At 33.3% G+C, this 20,778-nt stretch overlaps 2 protein-coding genes across 6 annotated transcripts in view; one reads left to right on the plus strand and one right to left on the minus strand.

The window, feature by feature from the left end:
* The window catches only part of LOC123706263 (inactive dipeptidyl peptidase 10), an 88,363-nt gene extending 80,353 nt beyond the window's left edge, over positions 1-8,010 (plus strand). The window contains 11 exon segments of the mRNA XM_045655446.1: positions 9-229; positions 1,089-1,192; positions 1,279-1,408; positions 1,515-1,755; positions 1,841-1,906; positions 2,127-2,442; positions 2,538-2,687; positions 2,993-3,178; positions 3,423-3,580; positions 3,860-4,065; positions 4,605-8,010. Coding sequence (XP_045511402.1) covers positions 9-229; positions 1,089-1,192; positions 1,279-1,408; positions 1,515-1,755; positions 1,841-1,906; positions 2,127-2,442; positions 2,538-2,687; positions 2,993-3,178; positions 3,423-3,580; positions 3,860-4,065; positions 4,605-4,733 — 1,907 coding nt within the window. The 3' untranslated portion in view covers positions 4,734-8,010.
* A 1,338-nt stretch (positions 8,011-9,348) lies between these two features.
* Positions 9,349-19,520, minus strand: LOC123706391 (meiotic recombination protein SPO11). 5 transcript variants are annotated; one of them, XM_045655648.1, is made up of 10 exons: positions 19,388-19,495; positions 12,663-12,829; positions 12,333-12,547; positions 12,041-12,212; positions 11,673-11,816; positions 11,095-11,288; positions 10,836-10,981; positions 10,425-10,562; positions 9,811-9,982; positions 9,349-9,537 (listed from the first exon to the last, which is right to left on the minus strand). In XM_045655648.1, the coding sequence occupies exons 3-10, from the start codon at positions 12,544-12,546 to the stop codon at positions 9,398-9,400; spliced, it is 1,320 nt and encodes a 439-aa protein (XP_045511604.1). In that variant the 5' UTR covers position 12,547; positions 12,663-12,829; positions 19,388-19,495; the 3' UTR covers positions 9,349-9,397. The 5 variants fall into 5 exon arrangements, with proteins under 5 accessions (XP_045511604.1, XP_045511606.1, XP_045511607.1 ...); XM_045655650.1 differs by lacking the exon at positions 12,663-12,829 and having other exon boundaries at positions 12,333-12,419; positions 19,388-19,520; XM_045655651.1 differs by lacking the exon at positions 11,673-11,816.
* Positions 19,521-20,778: the final 1,258 nt, after the last annotated feature.

The raw sequence follows: 20,778 nt of genomic DNA on the forward strand, positions 1-20,778 counted from the left end.
CATAACAGAGGAGGTGACAAAAACCGCATCAGCGACCTGGGGTTCGTCCGACGGTGCCTTTATTATGTACGTCCGCTACGACGACAGCCTGGTGTCGGAGCTGCGTCTGCCGCGCATCTCTGAAGGCATCGGGGGTGCGGTGGCTGCGAGGTCCGGCTTCCTCCTGCCGGCGATTAACAACAGCATCCCGAATGTCTACCCTGACCATATAAGTGTTAAATATCCTACAGTAAGTGTTCTGCTAATTTGCACGAATTGAAATCTCAATTTTTACGTGATGCCATGATGATTTTTTTAAATCACTATATCATTTATTATCTAATTAAGAAATTTCTATTACTGGATTAAAACCAAGTTACTTAATTCAAAACTCATACTACTTATTTATAAGTTAAACCTAACTCATAGTATGTACCTACGTTATTATAAATAGTACAATAATACTAAGTAAATTTAAAAAGCAGGATCTTAAAAAGAATCCTACCAAGTTAAGACCAAATTATAAAGCCTAACATAAATGAGAAAGTATTTCGCAATAACGAGCCTCAAAATCCACTAGAGGCGAGTTGGCCACTCGGCGAGGCCTTTCTGGGTAATTTGCAGCCACAATACTAGCGACGACTTTGAAACCAGCTGCCAACAGCCTTCTTCACTTTACTGAAAAGTAGTATTTTATATGAAATGAAACTATAAACTATACGAAAAGACGGAAATGTAAGATGTTGGCAAGTTATCAAGTTCTCAATGACGAATAGCAATGTTTTATGTGCAGTTTGATTATATCGCTGTTCAATCGTCATTAGATTCTTGTCGTCATTTCTTGATTATCTCACAACGTTACTATACAAACTACTCGTAGTCTGCATTGCTCTATATTATTATGCATAAGCCGAAATTTATGATAACACATTCAGATTAAGGATGAGGACAAGCTTGTATGAGAAAATTGTTACTTTTTCTTATATAAAATATATATGTATTTAATCAATAACTACATACCTATATTTTTCAGAAGACCATATAATTGATGTTTAATTTAAGAAACCTTTGACAAAGTCTTCAAACGAAAACTTATTATCTAATTCTAGCCTGGCAGCTCGATCCCGAAAGCTAGACTGTGGATAGTGGAAGTTCAAAATGTAACCTCACCACCTCGGTGGGAGGTAAAACCTCCTAGTACCTTAGATGGAATGTAAGACATCAATTATTAATGTTTATGTATTTCTTTATCAAAAAAAAATAAATAAACAAATGAGTTATTCTTGTTATGCTTTTTAGGGAATATTATCTCATATCAGCCCAATGGGTGGGCAAAGAAAACTCGCATGTAGGTGTTGTGTGGATGAATCGAGCGCAAAATCTTACCGTATATAGCAGTTGTTATGCACCCAATTGGACATGTACTGAGGTAAACATTCAAGCAAAATAAATTGGTGACAAATTCAATGAAGAAAAGTAACAGTTAATATGCAAAGACCCTCAACTAAAGTAAAGATCACATTTAATGTTTTCAGACGCATTCAGAAAAAGCTACAGATGAACCCTGGCTAGAAGTTCACCAAAAACCTGTCTACTCTGAAGACGGTAGTGCCTTCCTCCTCTTAGCCGCCGTACAAGAAGGCGGGGGACAATATTATACGCATATCAAACATGTGGATGTGTTGCGTCAACGTATAGCTGTACTCTCACATGGTAAAGTGGAAGTCGCTGAAATCCTGGCGTGGGACCAGGAGAACCACTTAGTGTATTATTTAGGTAAATACCACGTTATATACGTGCCTTATTTCCTTCTGGCTACAATAATAGAAATATTCCTTTAATCTTCTTTTCTTTATTAAAGGTTTAGACAAAGAAAAATTGTACATACCTAAACTGCATCCTGATATGGTCAAGGAATCAAATCAAATTAAGTATTTAGATTGATTGCAAATGAGTGATTTGTTGGAGTACTGAAGTTGCGATTTTTACTAACCCCCTTAGACAGGCTTGCTTAGTTCTTCCCGTTTTTCCATGAGGTTCAATATCACCGTGGTCTTGTTTTGCATCATTATGATTTGAAGTGTGTGGTTTCTCATTTTATTGATCGCCTACTAGAGACATGTGCAAATCGAATGGTATTTTTACAGGTAGTGCTGATAGACCAGGCCAAAGGCAAGTGTATGTAGTGCGAGATCCAAGTTACGGAGGTGGAAGTAACTCGGTTAGAGCTCGGGCAGAACGTGAGGAGCCGCGTTGCCTTACTTGTGAATTAGCAGTTTGGCCTGCACGTCTACATTATGCTAATTGTACATTTTGGAGTGCAACTTTTTCGCCAGCCAAACCCAAAGTTGGTATAACGCATTATGTATTAGAATGTGGAGGACCAGGCCCACCTTTAGCGGGACTCCATGACGCTAGAACTCATAAATTAGAAAGAATATTATATGACACGAGGCCTTATAGGTAAGCAAATCAACGAAATATGTATAAGTTTAACTTATATCTAAAATTTTAAAGACAATGAATAACCTTTATTAAATGATTTTATTTTCTTACAGATCTGTACGATTACGTGAATTAGCCTTACCCACTCGGCGTTCATTTGATGTACAATTAAGCAGTGGTTCAAAAGCACGCGTTCAACTGTTATTGCCTCCCTCTTGGCGTGAGGAACTACGTGACGCTGCGTTTCCAGTACTTGTCCATGTGTAAGTAAATATAAATATATTTTAAACTTAGAATATTTGTATAGAAAAAATACCTAAAGCTTAAAAGAAGACCAATAATGCTTTGTCCGGAAAGTCAATAAAAGTCAATAAATAAAATTTATGCTAACCTGTTTGATGCTTGAATATTTTGATATAGTTTGTCCGAAAATCTTTTGTGTATCTAATTATTTTACATCTCGAGTCAAAAATAACAAAAATACACGAGAACAATGTTTCTATAATCTACAAAAAAAAGTCGCCAATTCGTTTCATTCGCTATTTAACAAATTTATCACGTGTTCCAGCGACGGCAGGCCCGGCAGCCAGCAAGTGACAGACAAGTTCGTGGTGGACTGGGGCACGTACATGTCGTCGCGGAATGACGTGGTGTACGTGAAGCTGGACGTGGCGGGCGCGAGGGGGCTGCCGCGCGCGCTGCTGCGGGGCCGCCTGGGCGGGGTCGAGGTGGCGGATCAGTTGGCTGTTATTAGGTGAGAAATAGTTTAGATAACGTTCTGTAAATAGTTCAAAGCGGCTAATGAAAACAATTGCATGAATTGTATTGGCCATTTACATAATATACTCTTATAAGGTAGAGTCGATGTTTGAAAATTGAAAGTCGATGTTTGAAACTCTTGGTCCCTTCATCAATTGAAGTCGTCAATGAATGAATATTCGTCATTGTTCCGTGAAAGTGATGGCATTAATTAATAGTGTCATTCTGTTCTATTTTAGATATTTATTAGAAACCTTTAAGTTTTTGGATGTAACGCGAGTGGCCGTGTGGGGCTGGGGTTATGGAGGCTATGTCACCTCTATGTTGCTTGGCTCCCAGCAGGCTACTCTTAAATGCGGCATCGCTGTGTCACCAATTACAGATTGGCTATACTACAGTAAGTAAAAATAAACTATTTTATAAAGGATTTCATCTGAATTTTAACATAAATAAGAAATATTTGTTCCGAAAGGCGTTAAATATTTCCTGGCCGTTAACAAGAATTTGAAAAAACATTTATACATTAAAGATTTTAACGGATTTTTAACGCGATTTATTCAATAAATTTTTATCGACGTTTCTATCATGACTATATACTATTTCTATCTAATATGAAAAAATATTCTTATGAGAAAATACTTGTAGTCATACAGTCAAATTGTGCTAAATCAACCAGATGCCGCATTCACGGAGCGCATCCTGGGCCAGCCGTCCGTGAACTACAAGGGCTACGTGGAGGCGGACGCGTCGCAGCGCGCGCACCACGTGCCGCCGCACGCGCTGTACCTCGTGCACGGCATGGCCGACATGAGCGCGCCCTACCCGCACGCGCTGCAGCTGGCCCGCGCTCTCACTGACGCCGGGGTGTTGTTCCGATATCAGGTATACTTTAGATGTTACACGAAGCTTCACTTGCATGGTCAAAGGAATAGGAATATGAGATTTCCGTGAGGTTAAAAATAACCTTTCGTCCGACTGAGCTCCACTTTGCTTGGCTTCTGTTTCTGTGTAGTTTTTAAATAAAATGAACCTAATATTATAAATATGAAATGTCCATTTCATAATTTTACGGTTTCACATCGACAGATTATAATCTACCGAAAAATAATGCGTTAAATTGTAATCAGTATGTTAAGGAGCACAATTGTGATCACAGTGACTAATACCCGTCCGATTAGGGCCCTTCTGGCCTCCTCCACTCAAGCGACAGCTCAAGCCGAGGTTCGTGGTCCCCGTCAAGGGGGGCGCCCTTGTGCATGTCGCTACCAGGGTGAACCTTCAGTTCACCCCCGCGTCCGCGTTAAAATGTAGTAGCCCTTCTGGCTAACATTGAGAAACACCATACAAAAAAAAAAAAAAAAACGTGACTAATAGGTACTATGTTACATGAAGTTATTAAATTATTCCTCTTTATGTTTCAGGTATACGCAGACGAGGGTCATGACCTGAAAGGTGTCATAGAACATGTATATCGGTCTATGGAAGACTATTTACGCGAGTGCCTATCTCTCGACCCAGAAGACACCAAGCTGCCTCCACCCGATAGATAATTATCCGACTGCTGTAATCTTCGATAGAAATAAGTTTTATCTAAGAAATAAATCTTCTTTATATGCAGAAACTTAACATCTTATTTGCAGAATATAATTAAATTCGTACTCAGCAATAACTTGTAACGTATCAATTACCAAATATACGTATAATGTTTTGTCATAATTTTCTTTGTAAATATGTACAAATAGTGCTTTATAATGTGTTCCCTTTAATTGTTTAGCTGGTTAAATTGACTGTTTTAGAGTAATATGTGAAGGCTAATTGTGATTAGAATAGTCAATAGAGTCGGTTCTATAGCAGTGGATTGCATGACATGTTGGAATGATAAGTACTAAATTAGTTTTGTTATAAGTTAAATTACTAAATTAGAAACAAATCGAGCTAAACTTAAAACTACTTAAATATTATTCCTATAAGAAAATATTTCGTCATCGTTTTAGGAGCTTAAGACTAATTACATTTAATTTTATAAATATACCAAAATAAAAAATGAAATTTTAAAGACATGTTAATTTTTATTGTTATTTATATATGTTGAGTGTTTACCGACTTATATGAAAATATTAGTTTGTTACAGAAATACAAATCTAACGAAAGAGTTTCCTCATGGCTCTTGGATCCTAAAGCTTTTCACTTGCACAGTGCACTACTATATCGTCAAATTAGTATAAAATAATTTGTGTACAACCTTAAAGGGTATAAATTAATAAACCCCAGAACTTAAGCGTGTTTTCTTCCTGTGTATTACTTACTATAAGAGCTCTTTTTTATATACTTGTGATCATATTAATGCATGTAGCACCTCGAGCTTCTTCACTTAGGCTTTATTCCATTTTCTACAAATTATCGCCTGAGATAGGAATTCTACACTTCTTATAAAATAAGGTCGCTTATGAAATAATTATCAAAATTTTGGCTTTATTTCCCAAGTAATTAAAATGATTCATATATAACAATATTTTAAAACTCATCATCAATCCAATCACGATAATTAACAATGAGCTTAACTTTTAGGAAATTCTAGAGCATTTTGAAGATTTAGTAATTTTAAAGAGTCCGTTTTTATTATTTTAGGAAATAGTTACTGCTATCTATTGTTAACGTTACCCCTTGTGCTAAACAAAAACCTTAAACTGTTATAATTACATCAATTTAAGGAAATTTGTAATGTTAAGGGAAAAAGTGTCCTTGATCATGCTCGGCTTTTGTGTCACACATCATAAATAGGTTTTCCTCTTTTATTTTGTAAGCTAAACCATAAAATTGATAAAGTTAAAAATTAAATACAAATAATTTTAACTAAATTTGTAAAAACATTTGTTAATAAGTATCAATTGTTTATGAAGAATGAATGTGTACAAAGTAAATTAGACATTATGCCACGTGTATTTTGATCTATTATAGTTCACCTTCAAATTTATCATTGTTAACTTTAATTTAAATCAACCCTATTGGTGTGTTGTGCACATGAATATACCAATAAACTTTTTTGTAAGTACCTATTATCATATAATTCTTTAAAGTCCGCTCTAGAAAAAAAATAAGTGCCGAAGGAAAAAGCTACGTAGAATGTCGACGGTCTATAGATAATGTTGTTAATTCGGCAGTAAATGTATTTGAATAATTAAATAATTATTAGGTAACTCGTTGTTGTTGTATAGATATGAATGTCTACCAGTATTTGTTAAGTGTTATCAAATAAATTCATAGACGCATATCGTACATTCCATGTTTGTGAAGACTGCCAATTTGGTCTAAATTTTACAATTAAAATAGCTACGATATGTCGATGAAATTAATTTCAATTGCCGTAATGGTCTTAAGGATGCTGTGATTCTTCTATTGCGTAATTTTACCAATATTGTATTAAAATATATTAGATAAATTATAAAAAAATGTAATATCTTCATTTTACATATACGTAGGGCCTAGGCAGATCGAATTCGTTGTAATTATTAAAAGTAATCTAAGATTAACGTTACTTTAGATATTTTGAAATTCTATGAAAAAATAATAATATTGATATTTGCTTTATTCACCATAAATATATGACAATGATAGACAATATATATTGAATTCTACGTATACATCACACAACATATGAAATTTAATCAAATTTTATAGATAATATAATACGAGAGAGTTTGGAAACCGGGTGCTTTAAATTTTACATCATGTTAAATTAATTGATTTCATTAGCAAAATCTTTTAAGTAGATAGTTATAGTTGGTTAGGTACATCGTCAGGTTAAAACGAATAACACCATTATTCATTTAAAATTCAAGTGTTTTAAATTTGGATGATCAGTAAAGTTATCTTAAATAATTGATATCAACAAAACAATATTATTATGATATTCATAAGAAACTGAGAATAACACCAAATACGTTCATTAGAAATATGATAATTAAAATTGTATACCATGACCATGACTATTAGAAAATTGACATTTTGTTTTGCTAAGCCTTCTTTATTTTCTAAACGTCCCTTAGTCTTCCAATTAGCGAATGCTTCCAGACCATACAAATAATGGTTAAAACAGGAATATAGGAACTATGTGATGACTATGTCAATTATTTCCTTACTCCAACTGATCAGCTAAAATTGTATTTCAAATTTTAATGACATCTCGTCTGATTAATTAGTTTAGGTTCACCCTAGGTTTCTCGGAGTCTAATGGATGTGTCGTATTCAATGTGAGTAAATGCAGTGCCGTTAGAGACACTCATGCTTAAATTTACTGTACTCGACAAGTACAACATGAATCTTTATTACCTACCTAAAAAGGATCAGAGATATTAATGACAAGTAAATATTATTCTCGACCATCTGGATTCGTAATTATCTAAATCTGGGTTATATCGATGAGTACAGTTAAACCTTAAGCAGTCCAAAACTTACCTTTACATATTGGTAACTTTAGAATGTCGCGAATTGCTACTTAGTGGTTAGAATGATGGTATGGACAATGTTGAATACAATAATAAAATTAAAGAACTATAAGTAAAGCTCCTATTCATTACTCGGTTATTCTCATCAATTGACCCTTTTAATAATTACTTAAGCTTAATAAACCTGAAAATAAAACGCTTATTATTGTGTTCAATATTGGCGCTTGATTGAAATTGAGGTCTCTATAAATTATATGTTAGTGTTAATCTTATTGTCTCGTTTAAGAGTTGCAGTGTTGTATAGTTTCATTTGTAAATTCTAAGATTATTCTGTTATTAATGTAAATTTTCTTTAAACAAATAAAATTTTCATAATCGTTCAGGATTGAATTTTATTTACCTAATTGTACATTACATTGCAATATTTCAGTATTTCTTATTTATAACAAATAGTAGAAGCATATCTATTAAAATAAACCCTGGAATATTTCATCTATTTATTATTTGCGCGACGTAGAGGACTAGAATTTTTGCTCCACATTTCGATACTTCTGAAATATTTCTCCAACTGTTCATTTTTTGATATCGAATCAAATGGAATGGAACTAGCATTGCAAGTTGTAGTACTGAAAGCACTGTCAGAATTACAATTCGAATGAGATAGATTGCGCATAAGCTCGTAATGCGAAAAGTTCATTGACATCATAGAAGCAGTATCTGCATTACTAGCTGTTGTGAGGTTGTCGATGAACACGCTCCCCGCAGTACTCCGGCGAGAGGGGCTTGTATGAGAGCTGCTACAAGTATATTCATTCACAAATTTTGTCTTTTTTATTCTCCCAAGTGCCAAATCTAATGATCTAACTGCTTCGTTCACGTAAAAAGATTTACGCTTTGCAGGATCGCTTTTTAATTTCTTAGCGGTGCCACTGGCCAAAACTTTTCCTTTACTTACAGAAGGGGCTTCGTTATTGGGTACTTCAACATTTTTCTCCATTGAAAACGTAATAATTTAGGAGCTAAAGCGCTAGAAAATAAAATAAAATCTAGGCCGTACACTCAAACTGTCATGGCATATTTGAAATGGTCAAAAATGACTGTTTATTATATCATAAAAGCGATTTGCCATTAGCGCCATCTATAAAAATATGCAGAAACAACGTCGTATACTTCATGAAAAAGCTTCATCAACCCCATCATTCGCGAGTGCCCCATTGAAATACTTTCGACACAGAAAACACTAGATGGCGTGTTAGTTGTTATAATTTAGCATACAAGATGTCGCCTATGTCGCTGTGCACTAGTTTTCTTCAGAACTTTACATAATATTTAATTCAACTAGGTACTCGCCCTGATTCTGGATACACTTTTGAACTTTTAAACTTTTCATTAACTACCTGATTGAATCATAGAATCGAATAGTAATTATTATATACACAAATATAGTAAATTATGTGTAGGTATTTATATCAATTCTTCAAAATTCTGATAATTAATATTAATTCTAAGCAGAGCTAAAACACAAAATGTGGTAACAATTTAAATAATGGTGTGCTCAAGTAACTTTTAAAAACCACAAAAAATTTTAAATTTTTAAAGAAATTCTCGAAAGTAATAAAAAATACTAGAGCGATTAGTTTCCTACAAGTTTCCTATAGACAGTACCTAGAGCATACGCAAAGCAGGTAGGTATTCAAACAAAGAAGTTTATTATTTTTTACATTTTATTAGAAACCATTTCCAGTTTTACTATTCTGAGTAACTATTTTCTATCCTAGGTATTCAGCTTGTATTATCTTTGAGGGTAGATAGGAATCACAGAGCGCTGCTGCTGAAGACGCCAATGCTTCTATCTCTGCCTTTACTCCACTGTCTAGCATTGCTTTTAACTCTTGCTTTATATGAGAACCTGAAATCAAACCACATCAATGCGTCCTAAGAATGCGTCTATAGTCCTACGAGTATTTTTTTTTCCGTAATATTTTTTTAACATAATATTTTATAATTTCGCTTTACATTCTTACAGACAGTTCTTTATTCAGAAAAAAAATACTTATGTATTGTAATTTTAAAATCATGTATAAAAATGACATAGGTACTTTTTTACATAATATTATCATAAAATAGCGGTGATCACATCGTCACCAAAAGCAGTTCCAAATAAAAATTAAAATATATTTACCCATAGCAGTATTGAGATACGGTCTAGCCATTAAAGACGCAAGTTTTCGTTTATCCAAAGCGGTAAGGACAAGTCGAGATGCCTTCGGGGCCAGCGTCATGACATCCTGGTGACGAGCTCCGAGGAGCAAGAGCTTGGGACACGCTAGCGATGACGAAAGGTGGGATTGAGCCTGGGATATGTGAAATAAGTCTTTTGAAAAGTATTCTGGTATAAATACTTGTTAGTTGTTGTGTACCTACGTTTATGTCGCAGGCGAATAATAATACCTATCATTTCGCCGATTAAAAATAGCGTCGCCAGTTTAAGAATAATCGGCATATTCAAACTCTGCATATCTCAGTAGTTTTAGAATGATCCTTTAAAACTATCCTTAAAATATTAATGTAGGAATTTCAAATTTTCCGAGGTTTTTCTGTTTAGCTAATCGGTCAGTTAAAAATACAAAAAAAAATCTATGAATAACTGTCAAAAGTGTAAAATAGTATAGTGATAGCAGTGACTATCAGGAAGTCGTTTTACATTTCGTATTTTATGTAATGTTTTAGAAGTGGATTAAAATAAAAGGATGATTAGTCTAGACTCTATACCTAGATTAGATAATAAATACATACCAAAGAGCCATATTTGTACGTGAGAAATATTTCATAACCGTGCGGATCAGCATCAACAAGAGCTAATGCTTTCAACTTCAATTCCGTTACTAGTCTACATAGCAGTTGTCGAGTGCACACATCGGGGTAGCCTTTACCCTATTAAATTATAAAAATTATCAAAATTTTAAGCTTCTTCTAAATGATTATTACTTACGGGGCGATGTGGTCGGACACATTTTTTTTTTATACTCAAGAAAATGCATTTCTTTTCCAGATTAAGTAATTATATTGTCCTTGTGCGTGAATTAGAATCGAGCGCTTTTGCGATTTTTTTTTATTGGAGTTTGAATGTTTTTATTGAAAACAATTCCACATAAAACATTACATATTTAAATTATCGGATTATACTTCTAAACAAAATTTACCTACCGTTAAAATAATAACTGGGCGTAACCGGACAAGTGCACCTTCATCAAGTAGCTTCTGAAATACAGCGTCTTTTTCTACGACTAGGATATACTTCGCAGAAGTCTTGAACTCTTTTATGTTTTGAATATCTTGGGGTACTAATGTACCTAAAATAATTTTATACAGCTTAAAAAAAATTACTTCTATATTTGCTAATTTTTACACTGAAAATCCTAGTGTGTTTTAAAATTTGCTTTAAAACATGTTATTTTGATCTTACCTCCAGACGTTGAACAATCAGTAACAGAACCATCATTGTTGACTATTTTTAAAGGTCCCGCTATAAGTCCTTTAGCAGTAGCCACAATACCTAGATCCCAAGGTGGACATTCCAGAAGGCAGCACACATCCCTAACTCCTATATCTAAATCACCTTGATTCCTGAATCTAGCCACGTTTTGATAATATAATTCTCTGTAAATGTAATGTAAAATCGATTCTATAAATACATGCTTTTAAATCGTCAACAAATCTGTTTAATTTATCCAACCAGGCATATTTCAATTTTGTTCTATTACTTTAACTACATATAGACAATTATTTTCGTTTCTACTCAACCTTTTATTTTTCCATTAGTCTGAATTTAATTCGAAAGTTCACAATTTTTCTCATATAACTTATATTTAATTTATGTTTAACAAAATACTTAGAAACTCATGCTATTAAACTAGTGATAATATTAATTACCCGCAGTTTATTTAATTCTATACGAGTTTAACATATGTGCTATTAACTGAAGTCTAGATAATGGATTACTACTAGATATTAAAATGAATGTTCTAGAATAGTTGTAAATACCTCCTTGTGACTGTTAAGTTTTTCGTTATAAGTTCATGAACCCTCGTTAAAACAAACACAATCGTATTGAAACGAGATTTATCTTCAGCTCTTGAATATTGAATGGTGGTAGTTTTAGCAACTTCTAATTCTTTCAATGTAACCCTAGGAAAAATAAATAAATAAATTACATTATTTATTACCTAGTAGATGACAAAACATTTTAGGAGGACGAAAATTAGTCATGACCGACTCTACATTACGTATGCTACATTATAGTACCTGCCTCCTTATATAATAATTACAATATAAGTACATATTAAATAATGTACTGACACGAAAACATATTCGCAAAAATATATTTATAATTGTTGTATGAAAATACTTACCTATCAAGATCGTAAACACAGTTGCTCCACAATCTCTGGTTTCTTATTATAAGTTTTGGAGTGTCACCTTCTTCTGCGCGTTTATTTATATCTCCAAGAAACGTTTCTATTTTCCTAAGGATGTTCTTTCTATTATTATACGTATCCTTTATCACATTATCCAACGATTTATCTAAAAAAATAATATAGAATGCATTAAGTTGTAACGGTTTATTTAATAATAATTTATCATGTTTGCAGCAGTGCCATTACGAATAGTGAATTTAAATAAAAATACAATGTTTCACTTTACCGTTTTCAACTGGGGTTTGTTTCAACAACTGATTAACCTCTGCGAAATCTAGTTTACGTTCAGGTAATAACACCGTTTCTCCTAAAACTTCTTTTGTGTTATTATAAAATAGTTTATCGATTGCTGCGACTAACTTGGGATCCTGTTTAAACGGTCCGGAATTTACAGCTAAATCTATCTTCAACATCAATAGATTTTTATTCATTAAGTCCATTCTGAAAAAATTCGTTGCCTCTTATAACCTTTAAAAATCAGTATGGCTGACAAATAAATCCAATAGAACTTTATTAAAACGAATGGCGGGCAAAAGTGACGATGATCTTTAACTACCTATTGGCGAGATGTTTATCGACCGCAAACAATAACAGCTTCACAAAACGGAGCTCATAAAAGGCCACGAGACAATAGAGCAACTTCTCGAGTGTTTTTACAACGAAGTCGGGCAAAGAAGCGAACAGCACAAATTCATCGTCGGTGGCGCATCCGACTTGCGCGCTCTGAAAAAATGACACAATAGATATAATCGAGAGATAGTCGGGGCAGGCGTCTCGAGGAGCAGATGACACGGCGTGACGACCTCACAAAGGGCGTGAAATGACGTCATAATAGCCTCGAATTATCGCCCCCTCTTGTCTCAGGCAAATATTTAACAGCAGCCCTGTTTTTTTGTCCTTCTTCTGCAGGAGATCATAAATAACAGTGCTAAGGTAGACAAACGATGCAAACCGTTACCGCAATGCTTTGTATTCCGTGACATATTGAGACGAGTTGATGTTTATGTCTTATTATGAACCTGTGCGAGAATAATGGTGTAATTCAAACTTGATTATAATTAATTTACATAAAAAAACGTGTGATACCAGTAAACTTACTACGCTACATTCCAGTAATAAGTGGATGGTATTATTTTTTGTGAATAATGTTCAACGTCGACCGATTGTGTCAGAACAATTTTTTTGTAAATATTATGTTCGTAATTTTTGTTTTTGTTTATGGTGATGGTTACATTAATTTTTCAAATGCTTTTGTCTATCTTCAATCTAAACGTCATTAATTGTCTAATTTAATAACTGATTGAGGTGTGAGAATGTTATAAAACGAGTTCCCAACTTCAAGACCGTAAAGCACCCCTAGAAGCGTCGATAGCATCAGCAGGAGACAGCCCGCACAAATACCATACAAATTACTCGATAGCTCCTTCACATTGATTGTTGCAATTATTCGGCGAACCCTTTCGAGTATCCGCGACCACGGGGAGGTGAGAAAGCTCTTATCTATTTGCTCAATCTCGAAACAACGATCAAACTCTTTGACATCGGTGTGAGTTAACAATTCAATACTGGGAGGTCGCCGCGGGACGGCTCCCGGTTATTCGCCATTATTTTTTGTCACGATCTCGCGATTAAAAGCTGCCTGATAAGACTACCATTTGATGTTTTAAATGTTTTGTTCGATTTTATAGTGCTACATTCAAGGAAGTGATTTGTAGCGGTATGGTGGATTATTGAAAACCTGCTATTTTTATTTGAGTCTTAATTTTTTAGTTCCCACCAATTTCGGGGAGAGAATTGGTCAGTGGTGCGGAAGCAAACGCAACAATTACAAAATGAGAATAAAACATTCGTCACATTGTATATGCGGCGAGTGGTTGGCGCGCAATCCACAGGGCGTCGCCCAACAATGGACCACCATCGCGCTATCTCGATGGACGATACGTTGCCGCCTAATTGACTGCTCAAACGTTATTTTAATACTTTGTTATTGAATTCTGATTCACTTCCATTGATGGTTTGCAAATTAGAAATATTTTTACATACTTGTAGGTTTTTATTGTACTTTTCCCATGCGCGGTCGCAATGCATTGTTGCTTGTTCTTTCCGTCTATGTTACCATACCTAATTATTTTCTTTAAGAAAATTGATTGAAGATTTCAAGATACGAATATTAAGATAGAAGATATAATTAGGTATTATGAAATATTTTCAATATTCCCCTTCAAATGTATAATATAAACAATAATTATATGAAACACATTTACCTTATCTAGTTAAATTAAGTACACACAAGTATCTCGAATAAATAACCCAAGATCATCATGATATCATCTATATTATTCTTTATCTTACATACAGAGTTACTTTACAGTTCAGAGTTATAATACTAGATATACAGAGTTATACTAGGTGTTTAGTAATCAATTCATAAAGAATTAATAAACACCAATTCTATTAAGACCCACATTCTCACACACGATCTTAGTGAAATTGCAACAGTTTCTCACAATATGAAGTAGCTACTTATGGCTTTGTGCAATGAACAATACTACAATCGCTAATAAGACTATACGTCTACAATTCAGCCTGAAGTGGCCATAAGTGCTGAGGGCATATACATTTGGTGTTCATTCTTGTGTATTGTTTCTTGTGTAAGCGATCGCTTTGTATGCTCATTATAAACGTTTATTTTAAGTACTTTATTTCCGTATTTTATACTATTGTGCGACTGTCCCGAACTCTATCACGTTTAACTTCAATATGAATTCACGATTCGGTACCTACTAATATTTATTTTAATTTGAATCGAATATATTATGCAACTTTTCAATATGTTATGCGTAATACATATTAATAAATACTGCTTACTGACATAAAGTTAACAATTATCCAACATCCGTTTACTTCAACGCAAACATAAAAATCGCTAACATAATCCTTATTGAAAATAAATTACCACACTGGACCGTTTCGTAAACAGTTTAAAACAAAATTAAAACACTAACCCCATAATAACCGAGGCCGTGAAGTGGCATCGCTCTGCGCCCCATTATTGGTCTCCGCTAGTTCCCAACTCACTTCACCCCACAATATGCTCTCGGATAAATTTACATGTTACAAAGCGACTGTCACATATTAAAGGTCATAATTACACAAACCATTAGATTTATAGTCGAAAAACAATAGCACTCGAACTATTTGAACCCTTTCGCATGTGTCCGACGAAATGCGTCGCTCATTTGAAATAATTACAAAAGCGTTCTCATGAAAAATAATGGGATTATGTGCAATTAAAAAATCTATTATTTTATTTGATAAACAATAAACAAAAGATTTAAATGACGTGACCTTTAAACGTATCATAAACCGGTTTATAGAGATCTGAATGACGTGCTAACTATAGGTATTATGGTTAAATAAGAAATAATATCAATTACTTACTCATTTCGTAATTGATATAGCAAATTGTATACTAAGTTTATAATAAGGTTATAAATTAATTCATGTAAGGAAGCGTTAAAAGAAAAAACTAATTTGTAAGCTTAATTTATTTACAACTGATAATAATGGCCGACCGGCACAGGTGTACAACACTAAACAGCTATTCCTTTCCTAATGACTTTAGTAAAAACCTCCCGATTAAAATAATCTTCAACAGTAGAAGCACGTAGGTAATTTGTATTCACATTGCCAATCCCGGGTAATTTGTACGGAAAGTTATGAATCAATGTCTATTTTAACTAATTAATAAAAATGTATTAAATATTTTAACATTTTATGATATTGTGATAAAAGGTATAAAATAATGACAACCTACCGCTACCGCGTTGAATCTAAACAAAACGCGGTTAAAGCTGTGAATACTAAATTGCTACATCCTGAATTAAATGTACCTATTTATCCTTAATGTTAAAAAAATATTATTTTATTGAAAAGGAATAAAATATTAAAATTCAATGTGAGTTGTACAAGATAAACATAACCCATGCTATACCAGGCAGGTGTGATTGCAACTGCAGTAAAATTAAATTAAATCTAGAATTTTTCTATTCCTATTACGTAAATCCTTCTGTGTTTATCTATTTTCCTAACACTATTCATGTAAATTTATGATACAACAGAGCCTACACCTTTCAGTACCTATCCAACTAATAATATATTACTAGTAGTATAATTATACAAGTAAAAAAAAAAACTGTTAGTAAAATATTAAATCCTTACCAATCGTAATTATATTGGAGAATTACTAATATTCCTTAATATTCAAACTTAACAAAAATATATTCACCTCAAATTCGCGCCAAATAGAATAATACCTAAAAGAATATTTTTAAAATGTTTCTTTTTTTATTCTTTTTTTTATGTCATGCCTGATACTAAGAGCTATTTTCTTTTTTTTTCCATATTTATTTTATAAACAAACTATTTTAAAGTTTAACATTAAATTCTAAGATTCGTTAATCTAAAAAGTAATATTTAGAGCACCGACACATTTATCGGTGCGATACCTACATATTTTTTTAACTTTTTTTTTATTTAGGCGCGTGCCCAAAATCCACGTGTGCTTGACATGATGTTTATCTATGTTTACCTACAGCTGTCACTTGATGCACATTGCCTTAGCACATTGCAGTAGACAATAGAAATAAATTAATTTTGTTAAAATTTAGCCATGTCTATTGCCTTTGACCGAAGAAAAAAAATTGCATTCTTTTAAAAAAATTAAAGTGATTTCACATACAAGCAAGTTAAAAATATATCTACCAACTGATTCATATATTTATTAGAAGTTGAAGTACTTCTTCTTTTTCATCTTTGTTTATGGCCCTTATAAGAAGTAGGTAACACAAAGTTCATAGGGTTAAGAAAGTTCATTCGGTATATCTTAAGGTATATTATGTTCCTGAAAATAACTCTAGGTATTCCTAAATTAAATGAAGGTTCCTAAAACCGCCAATCATGTTCGTTTGATACTTACTTGTTACTTACTTTGACCAAAAAGGTTAGAATATATTTGTTTTGGATGTAATTTTGATTCGTAGGTATAGATTAGATATTATATATTATGTACTTACTACATACCTATTTATAATATATCTTGGACAAAAAATCTATATTTAAAAATTACTTTTTTTAAATATTCTTCTAATAATAATTTGAAACAGCTACCTCGCACAGAGCTCGACGAATTTGATAGGTAATCAAAAATGTTTTATTCAGGCAATTGGTAGCCGTCGTCGAGTGTGGAGGGAGGACATTCCCTCACACCTCGCGTCAGCTGGCGATCCTCCCTCGAACATTCCTATTAACTTCAATTGAGCTCGGTAAATTTACATGCACCTCTGGGCTACGCAAACAGCGGAATAGTGTTGGACGGCACACGCCTACACTATTTTTTATTATAACTATCTTATGCGTGCGTCCATTTTTTCTTGAATTGTTCGATTTATCATTATATTATTGTGTTGGTAAAATCTGACTGTATTTTTAAAAGCTTTTGATTTAATAATCTCTAATTAATTTTGATGGTACTAACAGGTTGAAACTTCCACAAAAACTGAAATGACTATTTAATTTGAGTATAATATTTTGATACAAAACATAACACGAATCAAATTATTTAGAATATTTTTTATGGAATACTAAGTATCCTCCTCTAAAGAAAACTTCGTTTTAGTGGCTCGACTCTGCGCCCGTGCTCTACCACACCATATGGCCGGACCTACCCGACTCAAATCGCTATTATATTGCTTTTAATTGATAACAATTTAAATATATTTGATGATTCACACTTACAAACCTCATTATTATTCATCGACTCATTATCTTTTTGTCCGCGTTTTACCGAATGATGTTATCTTATACACGAATGTGTTTTACTTTTGTATTTTGTCGTCACGCTATTAATATAATTGTATCTTTTGTTAATTTTATTTTATTTATCTAAGGGAAAATTAATGTCACCTATACCATCTATATTCTATACCATATAACTTGTCTCTTTAGCTCTGTACGCTTGGACGCACCTAACAAATGACTGAAGCAAAAGCAATCTAAATATGCCATTAGACTTTTTGCCATACTTAACGTTAACGTAAAAGGGAAATTATGACCTATAAAGTTATTCCATTTCGTGAAGAAGTTTTATTATTCAATAAAAGTGTATAGTAACAAAGGCACATTGAATCCCTGTGGTTTTCGGAGGCTATAAATCAGGAGCAAGGACCCCTTCAGGCTAGGCGAGAGGCTTCTTGAACTGTCAAGGCCTCGTTGTGGTCATCCGCATTTCTCTTAAAGTGCAAACAAAACGTAGCTCGTATGCTTGTATATAAATGCTAATATTTATGCAATTTTTTCAGTGTTACTAAAATTGTAACACTGAAAAAATTGCATTGCATTTCATGTACATATAAATGAACTTAAGTAATTTAAAAATTTATATTTTACCTTATTTACATAATTTAAATTGTCCTTTCAATCATTTACGAGACTACTCTTAACTCTACCACTACGACTCTACGACTACTGTAACAAGACTGTAACTAACTAATCTACTGTAATATAGCATCACATTTCTCTAATTCTCTTTTATTGCAATTTTAAACCCATAAAATATCTATGATAATAAACTACAATTAAAATTGTCGCGTGTCGATATATGATAAGGATGCAATTCACAGACCATATTGCACCCATGTCATTTACATAATTTGTTGCGATGCATCTGATGCCACTAAATATTTAAATGAGGTTAATAACAGGGAACATGAAAACGTCAAATGAGGAGAAATTACCATCGCTACCCTATAAAAGCCAAGCGATTGAGGTTATAAAATAGATTACGGAAATTTTTAATTTTCTCACTTAGTAAGAATAAAGATGACGAGTGAAGATAAAAACTTTCGAGAATTAGGTGAATGTTTAGTTGGTGTAATGTTTTATTTATGTATAAAAAATGTGCAAAGTGCAAAAGATAATTTTTTCGGATGTATATTATTTTAGATGCTCCTGAGATGAGAAAAATTGCATGTGCAACTAACGCGTCAAGTCTTGAATGCGGTTAAATGATTTTATTCATTGTATGCGTTGTATTAGACAGAGACACCGTTTGAAAAAAATACTATGTACTTCAAACGACAATACGCGTATTTTGAACTAAAGTTGGTTATCATTCAAAAATAAAAAGTAAATTAATTTTAAAGTTATTACTTATTATTAAACAATAAACAATAAACCTACGTACTATGTACTACATCATATACAATACACATCTATACTTACATAAATAGCCAGAAACAATTATCATATAGGTAGGTGTAAAACAAAAACACAGAAAAGATAAAGCGCTTTGACCGTACACCTCCAAATTATCCTTGTGCCAGATTCAATGGGCTAATTACATTGCACATATGAGATAAACTAATTAACAAGGATAGACATGAGATTCCGCTGCTCGCTATGTCGAGCTTATCTGTTTATGGAGAGGATACATTCACTCGCGACAGCGGGTCAGATTTATCTCATCCCGAAATTACTGCAGTATAGCGTAGTAGGTATAGCTTGATATTTTTTAATCATGTCAGGTTTGTGTAAATAAGAGACATAATATTTTTTTTTTCGTTTTTAAATAGCTTTATCACTGGAAGCTTTATTAAAATTTTAAATGATACCAAATATATCTACATTATTTCGTTGATCTTTTAAAATATACTGTAGCCTTACTACTTTTACTTTACTTTTGTCTTAACTATCTACTAAACATATTATCCAGCCCGTCTTTATATCTACCCTGCCACCTTTCTTAACACATTCCTTACAGCATAATCAAATATATTGTTTCATTTTCAGACCAACAAAACAACACCAATCATAGTCTCAACAACGTTTATTGCCTATCAAGTAAAAATCCAAATCGCGCAGTTCATTACCAAGTGTCAACACACATTCGCACAAAGGCCTTTGACGTGCGCAGGGAGGAGGGGGCGGCCCGCATGATCGTGCGATCACCGGAGACCTATTTGCGGCTCGTTACACGCTGATAGCACCAAACAAAACACCCCAAGTAATTAGGAAAAGCCTTTTCCAGATACCGAAAGCACTTGTGACTTCTGTTCGCGTTATCCACATGCTCTGTGAACGTCCATGTTTGGCGTAAAGTTTATAATGGAGTTGAGGTTGCGGCAAATTTGAGTTGAATCGAAATGCTTTTTCATATTATAATTGTTTAAATAATCATATTAAATCATATTATGTACTTTTAGTAGTGATAGTTTGGACTGTTAAAATAGTTAAAGAGCTTCTTAAAATGGGAAATACAGAAAGTAAGAATATAATAAAGGGCCAGACATTGTAATAATTATACTAAAAGAGCGAAACCTGCTTCAATTTTACGACCTTACCACAACCAGACTCTCGTATTATGTCTCTATGCTCCTCATAAAAATGTTTTATTTTAAAACTTAGATTTTAAAAGTTAAACCATAATATATAGATACCTAATCAATAATCATACATAGCTGGTTAAAACTTACTTTTTTACATTGATTTTTTTCACATGCATATCCACATTAAATCGCTGACAGTTCAAAGATCATAATAAACAAGATTTTAATCAAACCTCGTAAATGGAGGCAAGGTGTGACGGGAGCCAGCCAAGACCACACCTGGGGAGT

This window comes from Colias croceus, chromosome 3, assembly GCF_905220415.1.
Source record: "Colias croceus chromosome 3, ilColCroc2.1".
NCBI lineage: Eukaryota > Metazoa > Arthropoda > Insecta > Lepidoptera > Pieridae > Colias > Colias croceus.

Bases quoted from the DNA above. Each gene is read 5' to 3' on its own strand.
- LOC123706391 (XM_045655648.1), bottom strand. From the start codon at position 12,546: ATGGACTTAATGAATAAAAATCTATTGATGTTGAAGATAGATTTAGCT. The intron at 9,983-10,424 runs GTATGTATTTAT...CACATATCCCAG, and splicing joins CGTACAAATATGGCTCTTTG to GCTCAATCCCACCTTTCGTC. The intron at 9,538-9,810 runs GTAAATATATTT...GTTTGATTTCAG, and splicing joins GTATCTCAATACTGCTATGG to GTTCTCATATAAAGCAAGAG.